This window comes from Ursus maritimus, unplaced genomic scaffold (assembly GCF_017311325.1).
Source record: "Ursus maritimus isolate PB19 unplaced genomic scaffold, ASM1731132v1 scaffold_24, whole genome shotgun sequence".
NCBI lineage: Eukaryota > Metazoa > Chordata > Mammalia > Carnivora > Ursidae > Ursus > Ursus maritimus.
The window spans coordinates 36,310,535-36,329,189 of record NW_024424897.1 but is presented as its reverse complement, the minus strand read 5'-3'; the positions used below and the strand labels follow the sequence as shown (position 1 = coordinate 36,329,189).

Here is an 18,655-nt window from a genome sequence, read left to right as displayed (position 1 = left end):
AGCTCAGGTGGATCCCTTTGGGATCTTCTCCTGGTTTCTGACTTTTGTTAACAGAGAAGCTTGATGGGCACCTAGAAAACGCCTTGTTCAGGGATGGCTAGTAGGCTTCCCTGATTAGGGGTGGACCAGAGTTCTTTGTTGGACACCGTTCTGAGGCCACGTCACACCCCTCAGAGGGAGTGCTGTGACTAACATATGGTTCCTGTTAGGGTGCAGCTCACAGGCCATGTGTTGCCATCCTTAGATAAGTCTAAAGTGGCCATTTACGGAGAAAGAATTGGGGCTCCAGAAGGGCCAGGGACTTGCTCATATTTACAGGATGACTGGGATGCTGAACAGATTGGCCTCTGCGGACTCCGTCTGGTGGCCTTTACCACACTCTTCTTGGGCACCCTGGGCCCATTTTGCTTGCTGTTGTGGTTGGAAAGCTGTTCGCATCTTCTTTCCTTGACTGGATTCGTCAGGGCAGGGGGCATCTGTTCTTTACCTTTGCCCATTCACACAGAGCCTGGCAGCGAGCAGGTGAGGTATAAACGCCTGTTTCAGAAGAAGCATGAATAAATTAACTGAGCGGGTTGAAGTATGTACGTCTCACAGGAAACATGCTGGGCTGCCAAGATAGCCATTTATTAGACATGTTTTATATTTGTTATCGATAACAATACTACTTAAACTCTTCAAATCAAATAATGATTGCCATTAGGAACCATCTGAGGAAATAAGTTGTTTTTGGGGAGAATATGAGTTGGAAGGAAACAGTGTTTACTTTGTTTTCCTGGAGACTTAGCCTACCTGCCAAGTTGTTGCTAAGAGCCTTACAGGAAATCCCTTTATTTTCCAAGAAATTATTAAGTTCCTATCTACATTAGTCTGTATATGCTAATTGCTATAATAAACCACCCCTAAATCTCAGGGGGTTAATTAAATGAAGGCTTATTTCTTGCTCAAGTCATAGTTCAATGTGTGCGAGCAGTGGGATGAGGGTGTGTGTGTTGGGGAGAGCTGTTCACGCACCTATTCATGGACTAAGGCTTCTTCTGTCTGTGATTCCCCCAGTTTCAACACAAGGCCTCCAAGTTTGCTACAAAGGGAAGAGGCAGAAGAGAGCCGGGAGATTTTCGTGTACCGGAAATGATATAAATGACTTCACTTCCACTCCACGGCCAGAATGAAAGCACCTGGCTCCAACTTAATGATGAAAATATGAAAAATATAGATCATCTGTGTGCCCAGGAGGAAAATGGAATGGGTTTAATGACTACATCACTTCTTTGCCACAATATCAATGCCAGGTACTGGGCTATGCATGGAGGATGGGAATGAAGACGACCTTGACCTCAGAGGACTCCTAGCTCAAAGAGGGAATCAAAAAGTAAGTGAAAATTATAATACAGTGGGATGAATGGAATTCGGTCACAACAAGAAGACCTTAAGTGTTCTGTTGCCAGCTGGTAAGTATGCAGTACCTATTTAAAAAATATTAAAAATGTTTTCCAAAGCAACACATACACATTGATTTTAAAAAATCAAATAATACAGAAGGAGTGTGTGGACATACATTTTCTGAGTTCCTGCTTGTCTGAAGAAGTCATTACTCCTCTCTCATGCTTGATTGATATTTTTGCTGGGTATAGAATTCTGCCTTGAGAGTATGAGAATTTTTGTGCAAGGGGGGAACTTATATTTGTGTTTTTTTCCTGGTTTTTCCTCTCTCTCGATTTTTTTTTAAGTTAATGGTCTTTTTATTGGAAAAAAAGACTAACATTTACAACTTGGAATGGACATAAGTTATAATTTCTTGAACAGCAATGGTGATGGTTGTGCAGAGTCCACAGCCCCAGCCTGCTCTGCTGGCTTCAAGTCATGGTTCAGAAGGTTTTAAAAAACAGAGTCCAAAGATGGTCCCTTCCTTTTTAAAACTTTGTGTGCATGGTGATAGCCTGACACCCATTTTACTCTAGTACAATGAGGACAACGCTAACCCAACATATGCAGCAGGCCACCAGGGTAGGTGTCATTGTCACTTTGGGTCGGGGCACACAGAAGTATAAGAGGGCCATCCTGCTGAGTGGTGCTATGTCTAGACAGTTTATCCTTCATCCATGTTTCTGCAAAACATCTTGAGGTAAACAAATTTTAAATGTTTAAGTAAACCAGCCGTGACAATTTATACTAACAAATTGGACTAGAACACATTTGAATAGGCTTTAAATTTGTTTTTTTCACTTATCATTTTTAACGCAAATGTCTGACGATGCTCAGTTGTCAAGCAGCATGCATGAAAAACTGGCCAAACCGTGTATTAATCATGAGCAAACAGAACTGCAAGGAGTCCACTAAGTGCTGCTTTATCATTAAGGGGGTATAAGTATTTATATTGTAAAACTGGTGGGAGCTTGATCTTTAAAGGACACAGGACCACCAACCAATACAGGCAGATTTTGTGTGTGTGGACCTAAGGTATTTTGACACTCAGTTTTGCTGTAGAGAAACAGAATGTGTAAATTAACTTTTTTTTTTTTTAAGAGGTAAGTAAAAGATTCAGTTTGTTCTGGAGGGGGAAAAGGAATTGAAAGTAGGTCTTCATTTTCAGCCATCATCTGTATGAATTCTTCATAGTTGACCTGTCCATCTCCGTCAATATGGTTCTCTGCTCATTTCATTGACTTCTTCATCTGTTCTTTTTCTCCCAAGTTTGTCATGCCATGAGGTCGTTCTGCCACACTGATGTAACCAGTGCCATCCCTGTCAAGGACTGGGAATGCCTCACGAATTTCTTCTTCACTGTCTGTATCTTTCATTTTTCTAGCCATCATAGTCAAAAACTCTGGTTAGTCAATGGTGCCGTTACTGTCAGCAGCCACCTCGTTGATCATATCCTGCAGTTGGACTTCTGTTGGGTTCTGACCCAGTGACCTCATGACAGTTCCAAGTTCTTTTGTTGTGATGGTGCCAGCGCTCTCTTTGTCAAATAGGGAGAAAGCTTCCTTGAACTCAGTGATCAGCCATGGTGCAAGTGAAGGGAGGAGGAGCAGAGGGAGCGGGGGGTGGCTGCCCCAGTGCAGGGGCTGTGATGGTGGGGGAGCCCCTGACGCTGGGGCTGCTAACGTGCCGTGTGTGCTCAGCACTGTGAGTCATGGCCCCTGCCTGCGAGGCTCCCAGCACTACTGTCCCATTCTCTAAAAGATTTGAAGATTTCTGATTTATCCTTGCTTTTTTCCTTTTTGGCAGAAAATGATGATGTGAGGCTCATCTTATACTTTGCCCCAGCTCTGGGAATCAGCCATTTCTCCAACGAGTCCTGGTTCCTGTTAGTAAATGATGGTTTTGAGAGATCTGGGTGCTCAGGGTGCTCATTTCTACGGGAGGGGCAGAGCTCTTAGGTCTGAGCTCTTAGTGGACAGAACTAGAAAATATATTGAGCATATATGCATAAATGTGTATATAAATTTATATCTATTTCTATTATTTCAATCTAAGCATTTATAGCAATTTCTATATCATCAGTCTAGCTAAATGAAAAACCAGAAGTTTGTACCAAACATTCAATTCCAAGTCAACACCACAGGGTTTATTTTAATCTTCCCTTTCTATGTGTTTCCCTCTCTACTTCAGGGGTGAGAAATCTGGCTCCCCTTAACCTCAATATGTTTACCTCTGCACTGTGCCCTCTGTATACCAAATCTTCTGGCCATACTGGCTGTATCTTCAGTCCCAGTGACACTGGCCTCAACCATGTGGATCATGCCCTCTGACCCAGTTCTAGCTGAGTCCTCAGGTGAGCCCCCGGTTCACACCAAGGGCATGAATACATGAAGGGGGGGGGGGAAAGGAGAGAAGGGAATGAGCTATATATTTAAAACCTTCACTGTGGTTCTAAAAGTAAAAGAGTAAAAATGTGGATGTTTCCATTTGTTGTTTTATGCCTTGATGATTTCTGTGCAGCTTTCTGTTTTACTTTTTAAAGATTTATTTATTTATTTGAGAGAGAGAGTGCACAAGTGGGAACGTGGTGGGGAGGGGCAGAGGGAGGAGAGAGAGAATGTCAGGCAGACCCCGAAGCAGTCTTGATCCCAGGACCCTGAGATCATGACCCTAGTGGAAATCAAAAGTTGGCTGTTTAGCCAACTGAACCACACAGATGCCCCTGTTTTTTTTTTTTTTAAGAACTTTTAAGCATTTTTTCTAGCTACTTTGCATAACTCCCAAGATTTTTACCTTAAAAAACGTTTTTAAAAAAGATTAAAAAATTTTTAAAGTAATCCCTATATCCGACATGAGGCTTGAACTCACAACCCCAAGATCAAGAGTTGCTTGCTCTATCAACTGAGCCAGGCAGGTTCCCCCCTAAGATTTTTGCTTTTAAAAGTTGAAAATTGTTTGTCAGACTTACTTAGCTGTGTTTAAACTTTTCCCAATTGCATATTTCTTTTATAATTAAATAGCTCTGATAAACTTCATCATTGAAAAAATGTGTCAACACAAGTCAAGAACTGGCTCATTTTGTTCTTTGTTCTTAAGACCATAAAGATTTATTTTTTTCAATTCTTTGAAATTATTTTTTGGTTACTAAAGAAACATGTGCTTTTTATAAAAGTCGCAAACAATGTTGAAATTACAAAGTCCAAAGTGAGAGTTCTTCAAATTTCCATTCCACACTGTAACATCAACAGGACCTGGGAACTTGTTAGATATGCCGGGTTTTTTTGGGCTCCACGCAGTCCTACTGAATGAGAATTTCTGGGGCTGGGATCCAGTAATCTGTGTTTTTAACAAGCCCTCCAGGTGATTCTTTTTTTTTTTATAATGATTTTTTATTATATTATGTTAGTCACCATACAGTACATCCCCGGTTTTCGATGTAAGGCTCGATGATTCATTAGTTGTGTATAACACCCAGTGCACCATGCAATATGTGCCCTCCTTACTACCCATCACCGGCCTATCCCATTCCCCCACCCCCCTCCCCTCTGTAGCCCTCAGTTTGTTTCTCATAGTCCATAGTCTCTCATGTTTCATTCCCCCTTCTGATTACCCCCCCTTTCTTTATCCCTTTCTTCCCCTACTGATCATTCTAGTTCTTATGTTCCATAGATGAGAGAAATCATATGATAGTTGTCTTTCTCTGCTTGACTTATTTCACTTAGCATTATCTCCTCCAGTGCCGTCCATGTTGTAGCAAATGTTGAGAACTCGTTCTTTCTGATTGCTGAGTAATATTCCATTGTATATATGGACCACAACTTCTTAATCCAGTCATCTGTTGAAGGGCATCTCGGCTCCTTCCACGATTTAGCTATTGTGGACATTGCTGCTATGAACATTGGGGTGCATATGGCCCTTCTCTTCACTACGTCTGTATCTTTGGGGTAAACACCCAGTAGTGCAATGGCTGGATCATAGGGTAGCTCAATTTTTAACTTTTTAAGGGACCTCCACACTGTTTTCCAGAGTGGCTGTACCAACTTGCATTCCCACCAACAATGTAGGAGGGATCCCCTTTCTCCACATCCTCTCCAACAATTGTTGTTTCTTGCCTTGTCTATTTTTGCCATTCTAACTGGCGTAAGGTGGTATCTCAGTGTGGTTTTGATTTGAATTTCCTTGATGGCTAATGATTTTGAACATTTTTTCATGTGTCTGTTAGCCATTTGTATGTCTTCATTGGAAAAGTGTCTGTTCATATCTTCTGCCCATTTTTTGATTTGTTTATTTGTTTCTCGTGTATTGAGTTTGAGAAGTTCTTTGTAGATCTTGGATACCAGTCCTTTATCTGTAGTGTCATTTGCAAATATATTCTCCCATTCCGTGGGCTGCCTCTTAGTTTTTCTGACTGTTTCCTTGGCTGTGCAGAAACTTTTAATCTTGATGAAGTCCCATAAATTCATTTTATCTTTTGTTTCTCTTGCCTTTGGGGATGTGTCATGAAAAAGGTTGCTTTGGCCGATGTCGTAGAGGTTGCTGCCTATGTTCTCCTCTAGAATTTTGATGGATTCCTGTCTCACATCGAGGTCTTTCATCCATTTGGAGTTTATTTTTGTGTATGGTGTGAGAGAGTGGTCAAGTTTCATTCTTTTGCATGTAGCTGTCCAATTTTCCCAGCACCATTTATTGAAGAGACTGTCTTTTTCCCACCGGATGTTTTTTCCTGCTTTATCAAATATTAGTTGCCCAAAGAGCCGAGGGTCCATTTCTGGGCTCTCTATTCTGTTCCATTGGTCTATGTGTCTGTTTTTGTGCCAGTACCATGCTGTCTTTGTGATCACAGCTTTGTAGTACAGCTCGAAATCCGGCATTGTGATGCCCCCAGCTTTGTTTTTCCTTTTCAACAGTTCCTTGGAGATTCGGGGCCTTTTCTGTTTCCATACAAATTTAAGGACTATTTGTTCCAGTTCTTTGAAAAATGTCCTCGGTATTTTGATCGGGATAGCATTGAAAGTGTAGATTGCTCTGGGTAGCATGGACATTTTAACTATGTTAATTCTTCCAATCCATGAGCATGGAATATCTTTCCATCTTTTTATGTCTTCCTCAATGTCTTTCAAGAGTGATTTATAGTTTCTAGAATATAGGTCCTTTACGTCTCTGGTTAAGTTAATTCCAAGGTAACGTATGGTTTTTGGTGCTATTGTAAATGGGATGGATTCCCTAATTTCTCTTTCTTCGGTCTCGTTATTCGTGTATAGAAATGCAACTGATTTCTGAGCATTGATTTTGTATCCCGCCACGTTACTGAATTGCTCTATAACTTCTAATAGTTTGGGAGTGGCTTCTTTTGGGTTTTCCATATAGAGTATCATGTCATCTGCAAAGAGAGACATTTTGACTTCTTCTTTGCCAATTTGAATACCTTTGATCCCTTTTTGTCGTCTGATTGCTGTTGCAAGGACTTCTAGTACTATGTTGAATAATAGTGGCGAGAGTGGGCATCCTTGTCGAGTTCCTGATCTTAAGGGAAAGGCTTCCAGCTTTTCCCCATTGAGAATAATATTTGCAGTAGGCTTTTCATAGATGGCTTTTATGAGATTGAGAAATGTACCTTCTATTCCTACACTCTGAAGGGTTTTAATCAGGAAAGGATGCTGTATTTTGTCAAATGCTTTTTCGGCATCGATTGAGAGGATCATATGGTTCCTGAGTCTTTTCTTGTTGATATGATGTATCACGCTGATTGATTTGCGAATATTGAACCACGCTTGCATCCCAGGTATGAATCCCACTTGATCGTGATGGATAATCCTTTTAATGTACTGTTGGATTCTATTAGCAAGTATCTTGTTGAGGATTTTGGCGTCCATATTCATTAGGGAAATCGGTCTGTAATTCTCCTTTTTGAGGGGGTCTTTGCCTGGTTTGGGGATCAAGGTAATATTGGCCTCATAGAATGAGTTTGGTAGCTTTCCTTCTGTTTCTATTTTTTGAAATAGCTTTAGGAGAATAGGTATTATTTCTTCTTTGAATGTTTGGTAGAATTCCCCAGGAAAACCGTCCGGGCCTGGAGTTTTGTTATTTGGAAGGTTGTTTATCACTGACTCAATTTCTTCATAATTAATTGGCCTGTTTAAGGAATCAATTTCTTCCGGTTTCAATCTTGGTAGTTTATAGGTTTCCAGGAAGGATTCCATCTCTTCCAGATTGCTTAGTTTATTGGCATATAGCTGTTGATAAAAATTTCTAATAATCCTTCCAATTTCAATGGTGTTCGTCGTGACCTCTCCTTTTTCATTCATAATTTTAATAATCTGGGTCCTTTCTCTTTTCTTTTGGATAAGTCTTGCCAGTGGTCTGTCAATTTTATTGATTCTCTCAAAGAACCAGCTTCTAGTCCTGTTGATCTGCTCTACTGTACTTCTGGTTTCTGCTTGATTGATTTCAGCTCTAATTTTGGTCAACTGCTTCCTCGTGCGTGGATTAGGCCTGTCCCTCTGTTGCTGTTCCAGCTTCTTGAGGTGAGAATATAAAAACTGCATTTTAGATTTTTCTATTCTTTTGAGTGAGGCTTGGATGGCTATGTATTTCCCCCTTAGGACTGCCTTTGCAGTATCCCATAGGTTTTGGACTGTTGTATTTTCATTCTCATTGGTCTCCATAAATTGTTTAATTTGATTTTTGATTTCCTGGTTTATCGAGTCATTCCTGAGCAGGATGGTTCTTAGTCTCCAAGTGTTTGAGTTTCTTCCAAATTTTTCCTTGTGGTTGAGTTCCAATTTCAGAGCGTTGTGGTCTGAGAATATGCAGGGGATAATTTCAATCTTTTGGTATCGGTTGAGACCTGTTTTGTGTCCCAGAACATGGTCTATTCTTGAGAATGTTCCATGGGCATTAGAATAGAATGAGTATTCTTTGGTTCTGGGGTGTAGTGTTCTATATATATCTATGAGGTCCAACTCGTCGAGTATGGCATTCAAAGCCTTTGATTCTTTGCTTAGTTTTTGCCAGGGTGTTCTGTCTATTTCTGAGAGTGGAGTGTTGAGGTCCCCTACTATTAATGTATTTTTATTTATATGTCTCTTTATTCTGGTTAAGAGTTGGCTTGTGTATCTTGCTGCTCCCCTGTTGGGGGCATATATATTTATAATTGTCATATCCACTTGTTGAATACTTCCCTTAAGAATAATATAGTGCCCTTCTGCATCTCTAACTATAGTCTGTAGTTTAAAATCCAATTTATCTGATATGAGAATTGCTACCCCAGCTTTCTTTTGAGGTCCATTTGCGTGAAAGATGGTACTCCATCCCCTTACTCTCAGTCTGAATGCATCTTTGGGTTCGAAATGAGTCTCTTGTAGACAGCAAATGGATGGGTCATTTCTTTTTATCCAATCTGCAACCCTGTGGCGTTTTATGGGATGGTTCAAACCATTTACATTAAGACTGATTACTGAGAGATATGATTTTAATGTTGCCATGTTGCCAGTAAAGTCTTTGTTTGTATTGGCTGTGACTTTCTGTTCTGTATCACTCTTGGGGCCTTTTTACTTTTATAGAACCCCCCGTAATATCTCCTGTAGGGCTGGTTTCGTGGTTACAAAATTGGTTAGTGACTGGCGATTCTGAAATGTCTTTATTTCTCCATCAATTCTGAATGACAGCCTTGCTGGATAAAGGATCCTTGGCTGCATGTTTTTCTCTGAAAGAGCTTTAAATATGCTCCCCCAACCCTTTCTCTCATTCCAGGTCTGTGTAGACAGGTCTGACGTAATTCTGATGCTTTTGCCTTGGTACGTGAGAAATTTCTTTGCCCTGGCCGCTTTCAATACTGTATCCTTGCATCTAATATTTGCGAATTGCACTATGACGTGACGTGGCGTAGGTTTGTCGTGGTTGAGCTTGGGAGGGGTCCTCTCTGCCTCTTGGACACGAATGTTTGTTTCCCTTGCTAGATTAGGGAAGTTTTCAGCTACAATTTGTTCAAATATCTCTTCTAGACCTCTGTTTTTCTCCACCCCCTCGGGGATGCCGATGATTCTAACATTGGATCGTTTCATTGAGTCAGTAATCTCCCGTAACCTACATTCGTGGGCGTGGATTTTTTTAAGACCATCTTCTATTTTCATTTTTTCCTCTATTAACCCATCCTCCAATTCACTAACCCGTTCCTCTGCTTCTGCGACCCTGGCCGTCAGAGCCTCTAGTTTTGCCTGCATTTGGCTCATAGAATTTTTAATTTCTGTCAGATTCGCTCTCATTTCTGTCCTTAGGGATTCTATATTCTCAGTAACCTTTTCGTTAATAGTTTTTTCAATTCTACTCATCATTTTGACCATCGTTACTCTGAATTCCATTTCTGATAATTTGGTTACATCCATATCCATTATTTCTGTGGCAGAGGCCACAGAATCACTGTCTTTTCTTTGCTGGGGGGGGCTTCTCCTTCTTGTCATTCTGATGAAGAGAGGTTGCGGGGTTTCCAGAGCCCAAATTATTGACTGGGTCCCAGGCCGTGCCCCTTGTTTTATAGGGATCTTAGGGATGTGGGCTTCTTCTTTAAAGATTTTATTTATTTATTTATGTGGCAGCCAACCAGCGAGAGAGGGAACAGAAGCAGGGGAGTGGGAGAGGAAGAAGCAGGCTCCCAGCGGAGGAGCCCGATGAGGGACTCCTTTCCGGAACGCCGGGATCACGCCCTAAGCCGAAGGCAGGCGCTCAATGACTGCGCCACCCAGGCGCCCGGGTTGTGGGCTTCTTGATTTTTCAGCCTGCCTTCTGTGTTCTGGGGGAGGGGCCTGCCGCGCCAATACTCAGGCAACCCTGTTTGGGTAGAGTCTCCGTGTCCCCTGCGAGGGAGGATGGGGATGGGCACTCTCTGAGCCGGTATTTCCAGGCTTTTGTTCTCTGGCGGCTTTCCCTGGCGGTTTGCTGTGCCTCTTCTGAGAGTCAGAGCAGCAGCGGCCAAATTTCAGCCTCTGTCACGGAACAGAAGGATTGCGGCCCGTTCTCTACTAATGTTCTGGCCACTTTAACTCTGTTTCTGTTGGTGCTGCTCAACCCTGCAGCGTCCCGGGATGTGCGCCCCACACCCGGCGTCCCAGCCCTCACTTCCAGGGCCGGCGGCGCTCCTCTGTCCTTTTTGTGTTTAACTGCCGCCAGCCGCCAGCCGCCTCGCAGGCTCCCGGGTCTCCCGGTCAGCTCTATGCCCGGTGAGCACACCCGACCGGAGTTTCGGAGAAGCCTGGTGGCGCGCGCATCTCGGTTCAGGGTCTCAGTCTGCTGTTCTCGCGGTGCCGACCGCGAGTCCGCCCGCCTCGCAGGTGGCCTCGCCAGGCCGTCAGCCGCCGCAGCGCCCGGGAGTTCCCGGCTCAGTCTGATCCCGTGAGCACACCGATTCCGGTGTTCCGGAGATGCCTTGGCGCGCGCGTTCACGGCTCACCGGTCTCAGTCCGCTCTCTCGCGGGTGCCCTCTGTGTGTCCGCCCGCTCCCCCGTGCAGGTGGCTGCCGCTTCCCGGCGCCCAAACGCGGCGCCTCCCTCCCCCTTCCATTTATCTTCCGATATCTGTGCACGGTTTACAGCTCCCCTCTTCGTACCTCAATACTCAGTGCTGGAGATGTTCATTTGTAGAGATCCAGATGCATCATCCTGCGTCTCAGGCTGATTCCGTGGTTATTTAGGCTGGTCTGGTACCTATCCAGCTCGACTCAGGGGACCGGCTGAAAAAGGGGTCCCCTACTCCTCCGCCATCTTAACTCTCCCCTCTTTTTTTTTTTTTTTTCCACATGCACAATGTTTTATTCTTTGAAGAATGGTTCTGAAACATTATGCTAAGTCAGGCTGAAAGGTAAAGTTTAATATCGTTTTATAAGGATATAACACATGACTGTTAGCTCCACAAAATTTTGACCATAGAGCTTACGCTACACCTAGCTAGCGGTAGCACCCAGGTTTTCCAAGTAGTCATCATTTTTCTCTTGTCGGCATAGACTTCTCATTAGCTGGCTTCTGCTTTTGTTGCTTTATCTCAGAGTCCCTCTGCTTTCTCTGAGAGGTGGTCAAGCTATCCTCTTTTCTTTTTCCCTTGCTAATTTCCTGGGATTTCTTCACGTTTTTCTGGTGGACAAGTTCTCCCCCAGGCCATGCCTACCCCAGACCGGGTCTGGAAGAGCACCCTCTAGGTGCCTCTATGCATGCTAAAGTTTCAGATCTATAGTACAGCTTCCTGCCTGTTGTGCTTCAATATACAGTTGACCCTTGGACAACACAGGCTTGAACTGTGCAGGTCTACTTGCATGTGGATTTTTTTTTATAAATACAGTAAATACTGTATATGTATTTTCTGTGCCTGATGATTTTCTTTTTTTTTTTTTTGAAGATTTTATTTATTTATTTATTTATTTATTTATTTGCCAGAGAAAGAGAGAGAGAGAGCACAAGCAGGGGGAATGGCCGGCAGAAGGGGAGCCCAATGTAGGACTTGATCCCAGGACCCTGGGATCATGACCTGAGTCGAAGGCAGATGCTTAATCGACTGAGGCACCTAGGTGCCCCTGCCTGATAATTTTCTTAATAATGTTTTGTTTTCTTTTCTCTAGCTCACTTTATTATAAGAATATAGTATGTAATACATATACAAAATATGTGTGAGTCGACTGTTACGTTATCAGGGAGGCTTTGGCAACAGTAGGCTGTTGGTAGTTAAGTTTTTAGAGAGCTACACTTGGACTTTCAACTGCATGGAGGTCAGCGCCCCAAACCCTGGACTGTTCAAAGGGTCAGCGTCAACCTTTGGGTAGCCCGCATGGGGCCTGGGAAGGTGTTAGGCCCAGGCTGGTTGCCCCTCATAAGACCACCTCATCATTTTAATCCACTGTTGCATGACCACTTGGAGATTTAGAGAGGAGCTATATATATGATTCTTGCACACAGAGGTCATATTTTGTTCTTACTTACTAGGCATGGCCTGGGGGAGAACTTGTCCACCAGAAAAACGTGAAGAAATTCCAGAGAAAGGGAGGTGAGATAGCAAGGGAAGGTTTTACAGGGACATCTAGGTTGAACCTTGTAGGCTGGGCTGAGTTTTGCTGGGGAGAGTTGAGAGGAGGAGTATTTGTGGCAGAGGCACCACAGACAGCAAGGAAGCAAAAAAGAACATGCAGTTTTTGAGGAACTGTGAAAATAAGGTATGTATTATGTAATTGACGTAGACATAACAAACTATTGTCTGCTCCAAGATCTCAAAGACCTTCTATGAGTGACCAGATGCTTGGTCAGAAAGGAAGGTCTCAGTGTCCATTCCCCCTTTCTGTTCAGCTGCCATTGTCATGACCCAAAGCCTTGATGAGACACCTGGTCCTCTACTGTCCAGATGGTTCCAGTGGTCCGTGCTCTCCATTTCATTCTATTGAGCTAACAACTTGGCCAGCCAGAGAAACCAATGAATTCACACACTTTCCCCTTGCGTCTAGCGCCGTTTCAATCTAACAACTTTTTGAGATTTTCACCGAGGCTCTGAAACAAAATCTCTGCAGAGAAGCCAAAAATTGCGGTTTCCATCACTCAGTTCTCAGTGGGCTGGTGTTAACTCAAAGCTGCTGAATTCAACAGAATACAGTGAAGTGGATGAGAGCAACAGGAGAGGTCATAAATGGGTTCAAGCACAGTTCTCTAAGTAAAGAAGGCTATCTGTGTGGGAGCCTTCCACAGGGGCGATGGACCCGAGAGAGAGAGAGCTGGGCAGTGCCCAGGACAACTTTTGGTCAAAGACAAGAAAGGAGTCCCACCACCTCTACTCCCTAGAAATTAAACTTTCCGACAACCTCAGTGAAGGTTGGACCAGTCCTACCCCTCCTTCCTCCTTGCCCACCAGAGCCAGTGCCCCCATCCTCAGAAACTGCATTCACGACCAGGGAACTAGAGATTTCTACTTCCGCTGAGAAAAAAAGAGAGAATCCCTGAAGGAGTGAAATTTACTAAGGCACAGGTCCACCAGCTAGCCTGCCTACCTTTTTTACCTGCACCTCCTAAAATGGTCTAAGTGAGGTCCTTCCTAAGACCACCTGCCTAAGAATTACCTGGAATGCTTGGCTAAACTGTGTACATCTGTGCTCTACCTCTTACTCCCCAGTCATCTTCTGTCCATCCCCTACTCCTAAATGATGGAACAGAAGAAGGTTTTCTACACCATAGTCAAACCTCCAAAGATTAACTATTTTTCATAGAATAAGAGGAGACATAGTGTGAATGTGTATTTAATCCCTTTAGAGTTATAATAATCCCCAGCTTTAATCACTGTCTCAGGTTTCTTCTTCTAATAGTGTTTATTATTATGACAGATATTTGGTCATCAGTGAGTTTTTTCCCTATAACTCTTTATGGCAAATCACCCAAAAAGCAAGATACATTTTACATTTTTTTTAATTAAACTTTTGTTTAGAATTTCAGTGCTTTCTTCTGAATTTTGAGACAGTTGACTAAGACTTATTAATTATAAATATAAATGTATATACATGAATAGATATGAATGTAAAATTGATATTCACTCCAACTTTATTTTTTAAAGATTGATTGATTGATTTAGAGAAAGCAAGAAAGCACTCAGTGGGGGAGGGGAAAGGGAGAAGGAGAACCTCAAACAGACTCCCCGCTGAGCATGGAGCCCAATGCTGGGCTTGATCTCACTACCCATGTTCAGTCCAACTTTATATGGTTTTCTTAACGTCCTTTAACTTTAAAGAGGAAGTTATATCTGTTGAGAGAAAATATCCAAAATGTAGAAATAAGGCAGAAGGATGACTGCAGGCAGGCCCTCCAATGTCATTTGGAAGATTGTCCAACAAGCCCACCCCAGGGCTCCTGTAGGGGGAATGTCCTCTCCAGTGGTGTTCTACTTACTCCTGATGGGGCCCCTGACTTTGTGAAATTAGGTTAACTTGCAAATTTTTATCTAGCACAGATGTAAATGATTTTTGTCCAGTAGAAAAGATAATCCCCAGGGATGCCTGGGTGGCTCAGTTGGTTAAGCGTCATCTGACTCTTGGATTTCGGCTTGAATCATGACCTCAGGATCATGAGATTGAGCCCTGTGTTGGGCTCTACACTGGGCGTGAAGTCTGCTTAAGGTTCTCTCCCTCTCCCTCTGCCCCTACCCTCCCCCCATGAAAAAAAAAAAAAAGAAAAGAAAAGATAATCCCCAGAGTTACAGTTTTATTTTCCTATAGGATATTAATCTGTTTTTCTCTGACTTAACATCAGAATGCCATCCCCAATTAACTATATAAATCTCTGTTCCTCAGATGATCTTTGACTCAGTTTTATGGTTCCCTCATTAAATGGGTTAAGCACATTTTTGACACATGTTCAATCTATGTTTGAATGAGTTTGAATGTTTTGAGCTTTTAAAACATTCTATTATGTTATATCATTTGGAAAAAAAACACAGAATCCAAATTTCAGCAATTCCTATAGTTTCTTTTTCCTCTTAAATTTCAAGGAAAGTTACATTGGATACTCTTTATTAATACATTGCTTTTATAACCAGAACAAAAAGAACAGTAGTTGTTGCTTTTTGAAAAATAATTCAGGCCAAGAAAATCCCAGGAGGGAGTTGGGACAAGACAAGTGGAGGTGGGGTGGCTGGCACCTAGCATCCTTTCTCAAGCAAGCCTCCTCTTTCTCACATCCACGTGATTCATCTTTAGGGACCTCATGCAATTCTGAACTTCCAAATCAAAAGGGTCAGCACAGACACGCCGCTCCTTTTTGGTAAGGAAGCTGGGGAGCAAGACGGAGAACGATTACAAACTAAGGAGCATTCAGCAAATGGGGATGGGGAGCCCCTTCCTCCCCGGCTCTGGGATCTCCCACTCGTACCAGCATGTTCTTTTCCTTCTCTGCTACAGGGGCTCAGGGCACCTCCTCTCTGAGACTCTGCCTCAGCCTCTGAGGCTGCCTTAGTGACTCATGGGTATTTCCTCGGGCAGCCTGTCTTCTGCTCTCTCCATCTGTCCCCAGTCTGCCTCTTCACTGCGAGCGTCTCTTACCTGATGCCCTGCAGGATCCTAATGAGGACACAAGCCTCCTGGGACCTGGCAGGATCCAGAGGGTGGGACTTTTCTACACACCTGTCCATCATGTCCTCCCCTCCCAAGACATGGCTAGTGAGCTTGGCACTTACATGACAGCTGGCCGGGAGCATGCACTGCTGGTTACAAAAAAATCTTTCATGTTTGCACATCGAATTTTTCGTTGTTTTAAGTCGGGGCAGCAGTCAGAGGGACGGTGAAAGCCTGCTGCAAGGGGAAAGAGCCATTTAAGGACTGGGTCTCTTTTCAAGGAAGACTAGGTCCTTTCCCTCTTTCCTCCAAAGTCCTGGGGAGGGTGAGAAGGCACAGGACTCCAGGAGGATGTTCTCCCTCTCGGCCTGCACCTGCTTCACTCTCCTTGGGGCTGAGCTATGTGAGGGCACACAGGCAAGGCCGTAACAGTGCCACGGCCATTTCCAATAGAAGAGGGAGTATTTCATTTCTGTGGAAGGCATCAGTGAGCACCTCTGCCCCCAGGTGAGCCAACTCTAGAGACAGCTGGGTGGACTAGAGGTCACCTCTAACAGTCCATCCTGATCTTTCTTGGGACATTCACCAACTTCAGGACCCTCCCCACCTTCCCCCTACCCCCACCCTGTAAATGAGGTGTTCTGAAGCCATTGAGCAGATCTGTGCAGCTGCTGCTTTTAAACATATGCTATAATATAATGTTATATTATATACCTTTACCTTCCATATGTATGAATGGTTCATGCTGAATTTTCACCACCATGGGTTCTATTTGGGAGAAACAAACAAGGAGGGGAGAGAAATCACTGAGGCAGCCTTGTCTCCATGTCTCCTCTGGTCTCATGTCTCAGCCCCATCCCCTGGTAGGGAGGTGATGATGTTGCACCACTGGACCCCAGTCTGGGTTCGAGGTCTGCCTCCAGGCCCCTTTTCTCTCTCAGGGCCCTGGGGTGTTTCAGGAAATTCTTGAGACTGTCAGAGACGTGAATCCATCCGACTGACTTTGAAATACCAAAAGCAAACTGTAGATCCGATATGAATAAATCGGTTGAATGGGTACATAATGTGAAACATGCCACAATACTTTCTATACATTTCTGGAATCCACAAGGGCTCAGGAAACAGCAGAATTTTTCGTTAACTGATTCGGTGGCACAATGTCACCCAAAGTGAAGTGAGGCTATTCACGATCTTTATTTATCCCAGTAGTATGACTATTTGTGTTTGCCGCAGAAATACTACCACGTTTGATTGAAGTACACGTCTCAGACTCTGCCAGCGACCTTAAGTAATGTCCAGGTATGTGTTATCTTTTAAAAAATGTCATTTATGTTATTGAAAATGTGAAATAGACATAATCGACACAATTGTGAGCATGTGCAAAAGCATACGGATCCGTAGAACGAAGCACATTCACGTATTGCGCAACCATCACCACAACCCATCCACAGAACGTTTTCCATCTTGCAAAACTGGAACTCTGTGCCCGTGAAGCAATCACTCCCATTTTCCCCGCCCCCAAGCCCCAGGCCACACCAAGCAGTGTTTGTTCTTTTGTTACAGGTTTATCTCACTTAGCATAATGTCTTCAAGGTTGTCCCTTTTGTAGCACGTGTCAGAATTTCCTTCCTTTTTAAGGCTGAATAATATATTGTATGTGGATACCCCATTAAAAAAATCTATTCATTTGTTGATGGACTCTCGGGTTGCTCTCCCCTTCTGGCTATTATCAATAATGCTGTGCTGAGCGTGGGTGTACGCATCTCTCTTCACGTACCTGCTTTCATTTCTTTTGGGTATATATCCAGAGTGGAACTGCTGGATCATATTGTATTATGTTTTTAAAAACTAAATACTTCTGCATTCCAAAACACATCCTACCCCAGAGTTTTGGAGAAGGGATTGTGGACCTGCATTAGGCTAATGAGGCAAAGGCAACTAAACTTTTAGATCATTTCTTAAATAGTTACACATGAATTCTATTTAAGGAGGCATGTGTGTAGACCTGATATGCTTGCTATGATGTGTGTGGGGCTTGCAAAATAAAATCTTAAGTGACCTTGCCTTTCCATAGCAGCTTCCTAACCGGCTCCTACCCTCATTCCACCATTTAATAGCTATATGATCTTGATCAAGTTGTCTAAGGTTTTCTCATTTGGAAAATGAGAACAATAATATAATAGGCAGAACTATACAAGTTGCGGATAGTCCGCCCCCCAGGGTTGTTAGGAGGATCTAATGTATGAAGTCCATAAGACACTTAGAACAGTGCCTGCCTGCACATAGGAAGAACTAGCTATTTGTTTGTTAAATAAATAGAATGGTTAGGTGGACTTGGGTGAGGCACTTTCAGGGCTTGTCTCATTTCCTCTCTAAAATGATAATATTACACTAACATTGTAGAATTCTATGCTGCTTTCTGCAAATTTACAATTTTACTATAGTTCTTTTGATTTAGCACTTAACAGTCCTATGTCAGCTAAGAGAAGGCATCGAATAATTCTGGTCATGAAAAGGGAGAGAGTTATTTCCTCAAGGGGGACCAGTCATTTGTACACAGTTTTCCCAGAGAGAGAGGTCTATAGCCTGTTGGTGCTGCTTTTTAAACAAGTGCCAAATTCACATCCCCGCCTGGGGCAGGGGACGATGTCAGAGGACAAAGGTGCCCTTCTGTGTCTCCTCCCCAGCTCACGAGTTACCGTGCACCGCGTCACCAGTGGGAAGTTTCACTGAACTCACCATGAACGACCTCGACCTGGGATCCAAGGGCAGTAGCAAGAATGAGGAAGGGGAGGGCAGCCGTGAAGATCTTCATCTTCCCGATAGCAGGCAGAGCTGGTCTGAGGACTCCTGGCTCTCTTGCTCTCTGACTCTCCGGGATCCCAGCTCTGCCCTTTATAAGAGAGGAAGACCAGGAAGTCACAGGGCAGAGGTTCAGAGTGCCGTCCTTTGGCTATACAATAGGCAACATGCTATTTCTGAAAAGGGGAACAAGGCTGGGAATGCAACAGGAAGTAGATAGTAAAGGAGACTTCATGCTTTCCCAACTGCCCAAGGGATACAGGCACACAGAGAGAGTATTTCACGAAGGACCCTTCCTCCAGGAGGTTAATTTCATCCTCTAAGTCAGAGTGTTTGCCCCAGGAGTAAAGCACTTCCAGTGCAGGA

The 18,655-nt window shown here is 43.4% G+C and overlaps 1 protein-coding gene, 1 long non-coding RNA gene and 1 pseudogene across 5 annotated transcripts; 1 reads left to right on the top strand and 2 right to left on the bottom strand.

Annotated features, from left to right (window-relative positions):
• Nucleotides 1–2,300: 2,300 nt before the first annotated feature.
• On the bottom strand, nucleotides 2,301–3,595 carry LOC121105032 (annotated as a pseudogene).
• Nucleotides 3,596–11,115: 7,520 nt separating this feature from the next.
• LOC121105033 lies at nucleotides 11,116–14,061 on the top strand. Its single transcript, XR_005837475.1, has 2 exons — nucleotides 11,116–11,549; nucleotides 12,451–14,061. It is a non-coding gene; the product is annotated as an uncharacterized LOC121105033 (long non-coding RNA).
• An 826-nt stretch (nucleotides 14,062–14,887) lies between these two features.
• On the bottom strand, nucleotides 14,888–18,399 carry LOC103667300 (C-C motif chemokine 15). Of its 4 annotated transcripts, none has more exons than XM_008695423.2 (4): nucleotides 18,227–18,399; nucleotides 16,202–16,255; nucleotides 15,610–15,721; nucleotides 14,888–15,206 (listed from the first exon to the last, which is right to left on the bottom strand). In XM_008695423.2, exons 1-4 carry the CDS (start codon nucleotides 18,300–18,302, stop codon nucleotides 15,089–15,091), a joined length of 360 nt encoding a protein of 119 aa, XP_008693645.1. In that variant the 5' UTR covers nucleotides 18,303–18,399; the 3' UTR covers nucleotides 14,888–15,088. The 4 variants fall into 4 exon arrangements, with proteins under 4 accessions (XP_008693645.1, XP_040496906.1, XP_008693647.1 ...); XM_040640972.1 differs by having other exon boundaries at nucleotides 15,610–15,724; nucleotides 18,227–18,398; XM_008695425.2 differs by having other exon boundaries at nucleotides 16,208–16,255; nucleotides 18,227–18,398.
• Nucleotides 18,400–18,655: the final 256 nt, after the last annotated feature.

Excerpts from the sequence above, each read along its gene's own strand:
- LOC103667300 (XM_040640972.1), bottom strand. The coding sequence starts at position 18,302 with ATGAAGATCTTCACGGCTGCCCTCCCCTTCCTCATTCTTGCTACTGCC. Across the intron at positions 15,725-16,201 it reads CATACATATGGAAGGTAAAG|CAGGCTTTCACCGTCCCTCT; the intron begins GTATATAATATA and ends TTCCCCTTGCAG. Across the intron at positions 15,207-15,609 it reads TGCTCCCGGCCAGCTGTCAT|CTTCCTTACCAAAAAGGAGC; the intron begins GTAAGTGCCAAG and ends CTTGCTCCCCAG.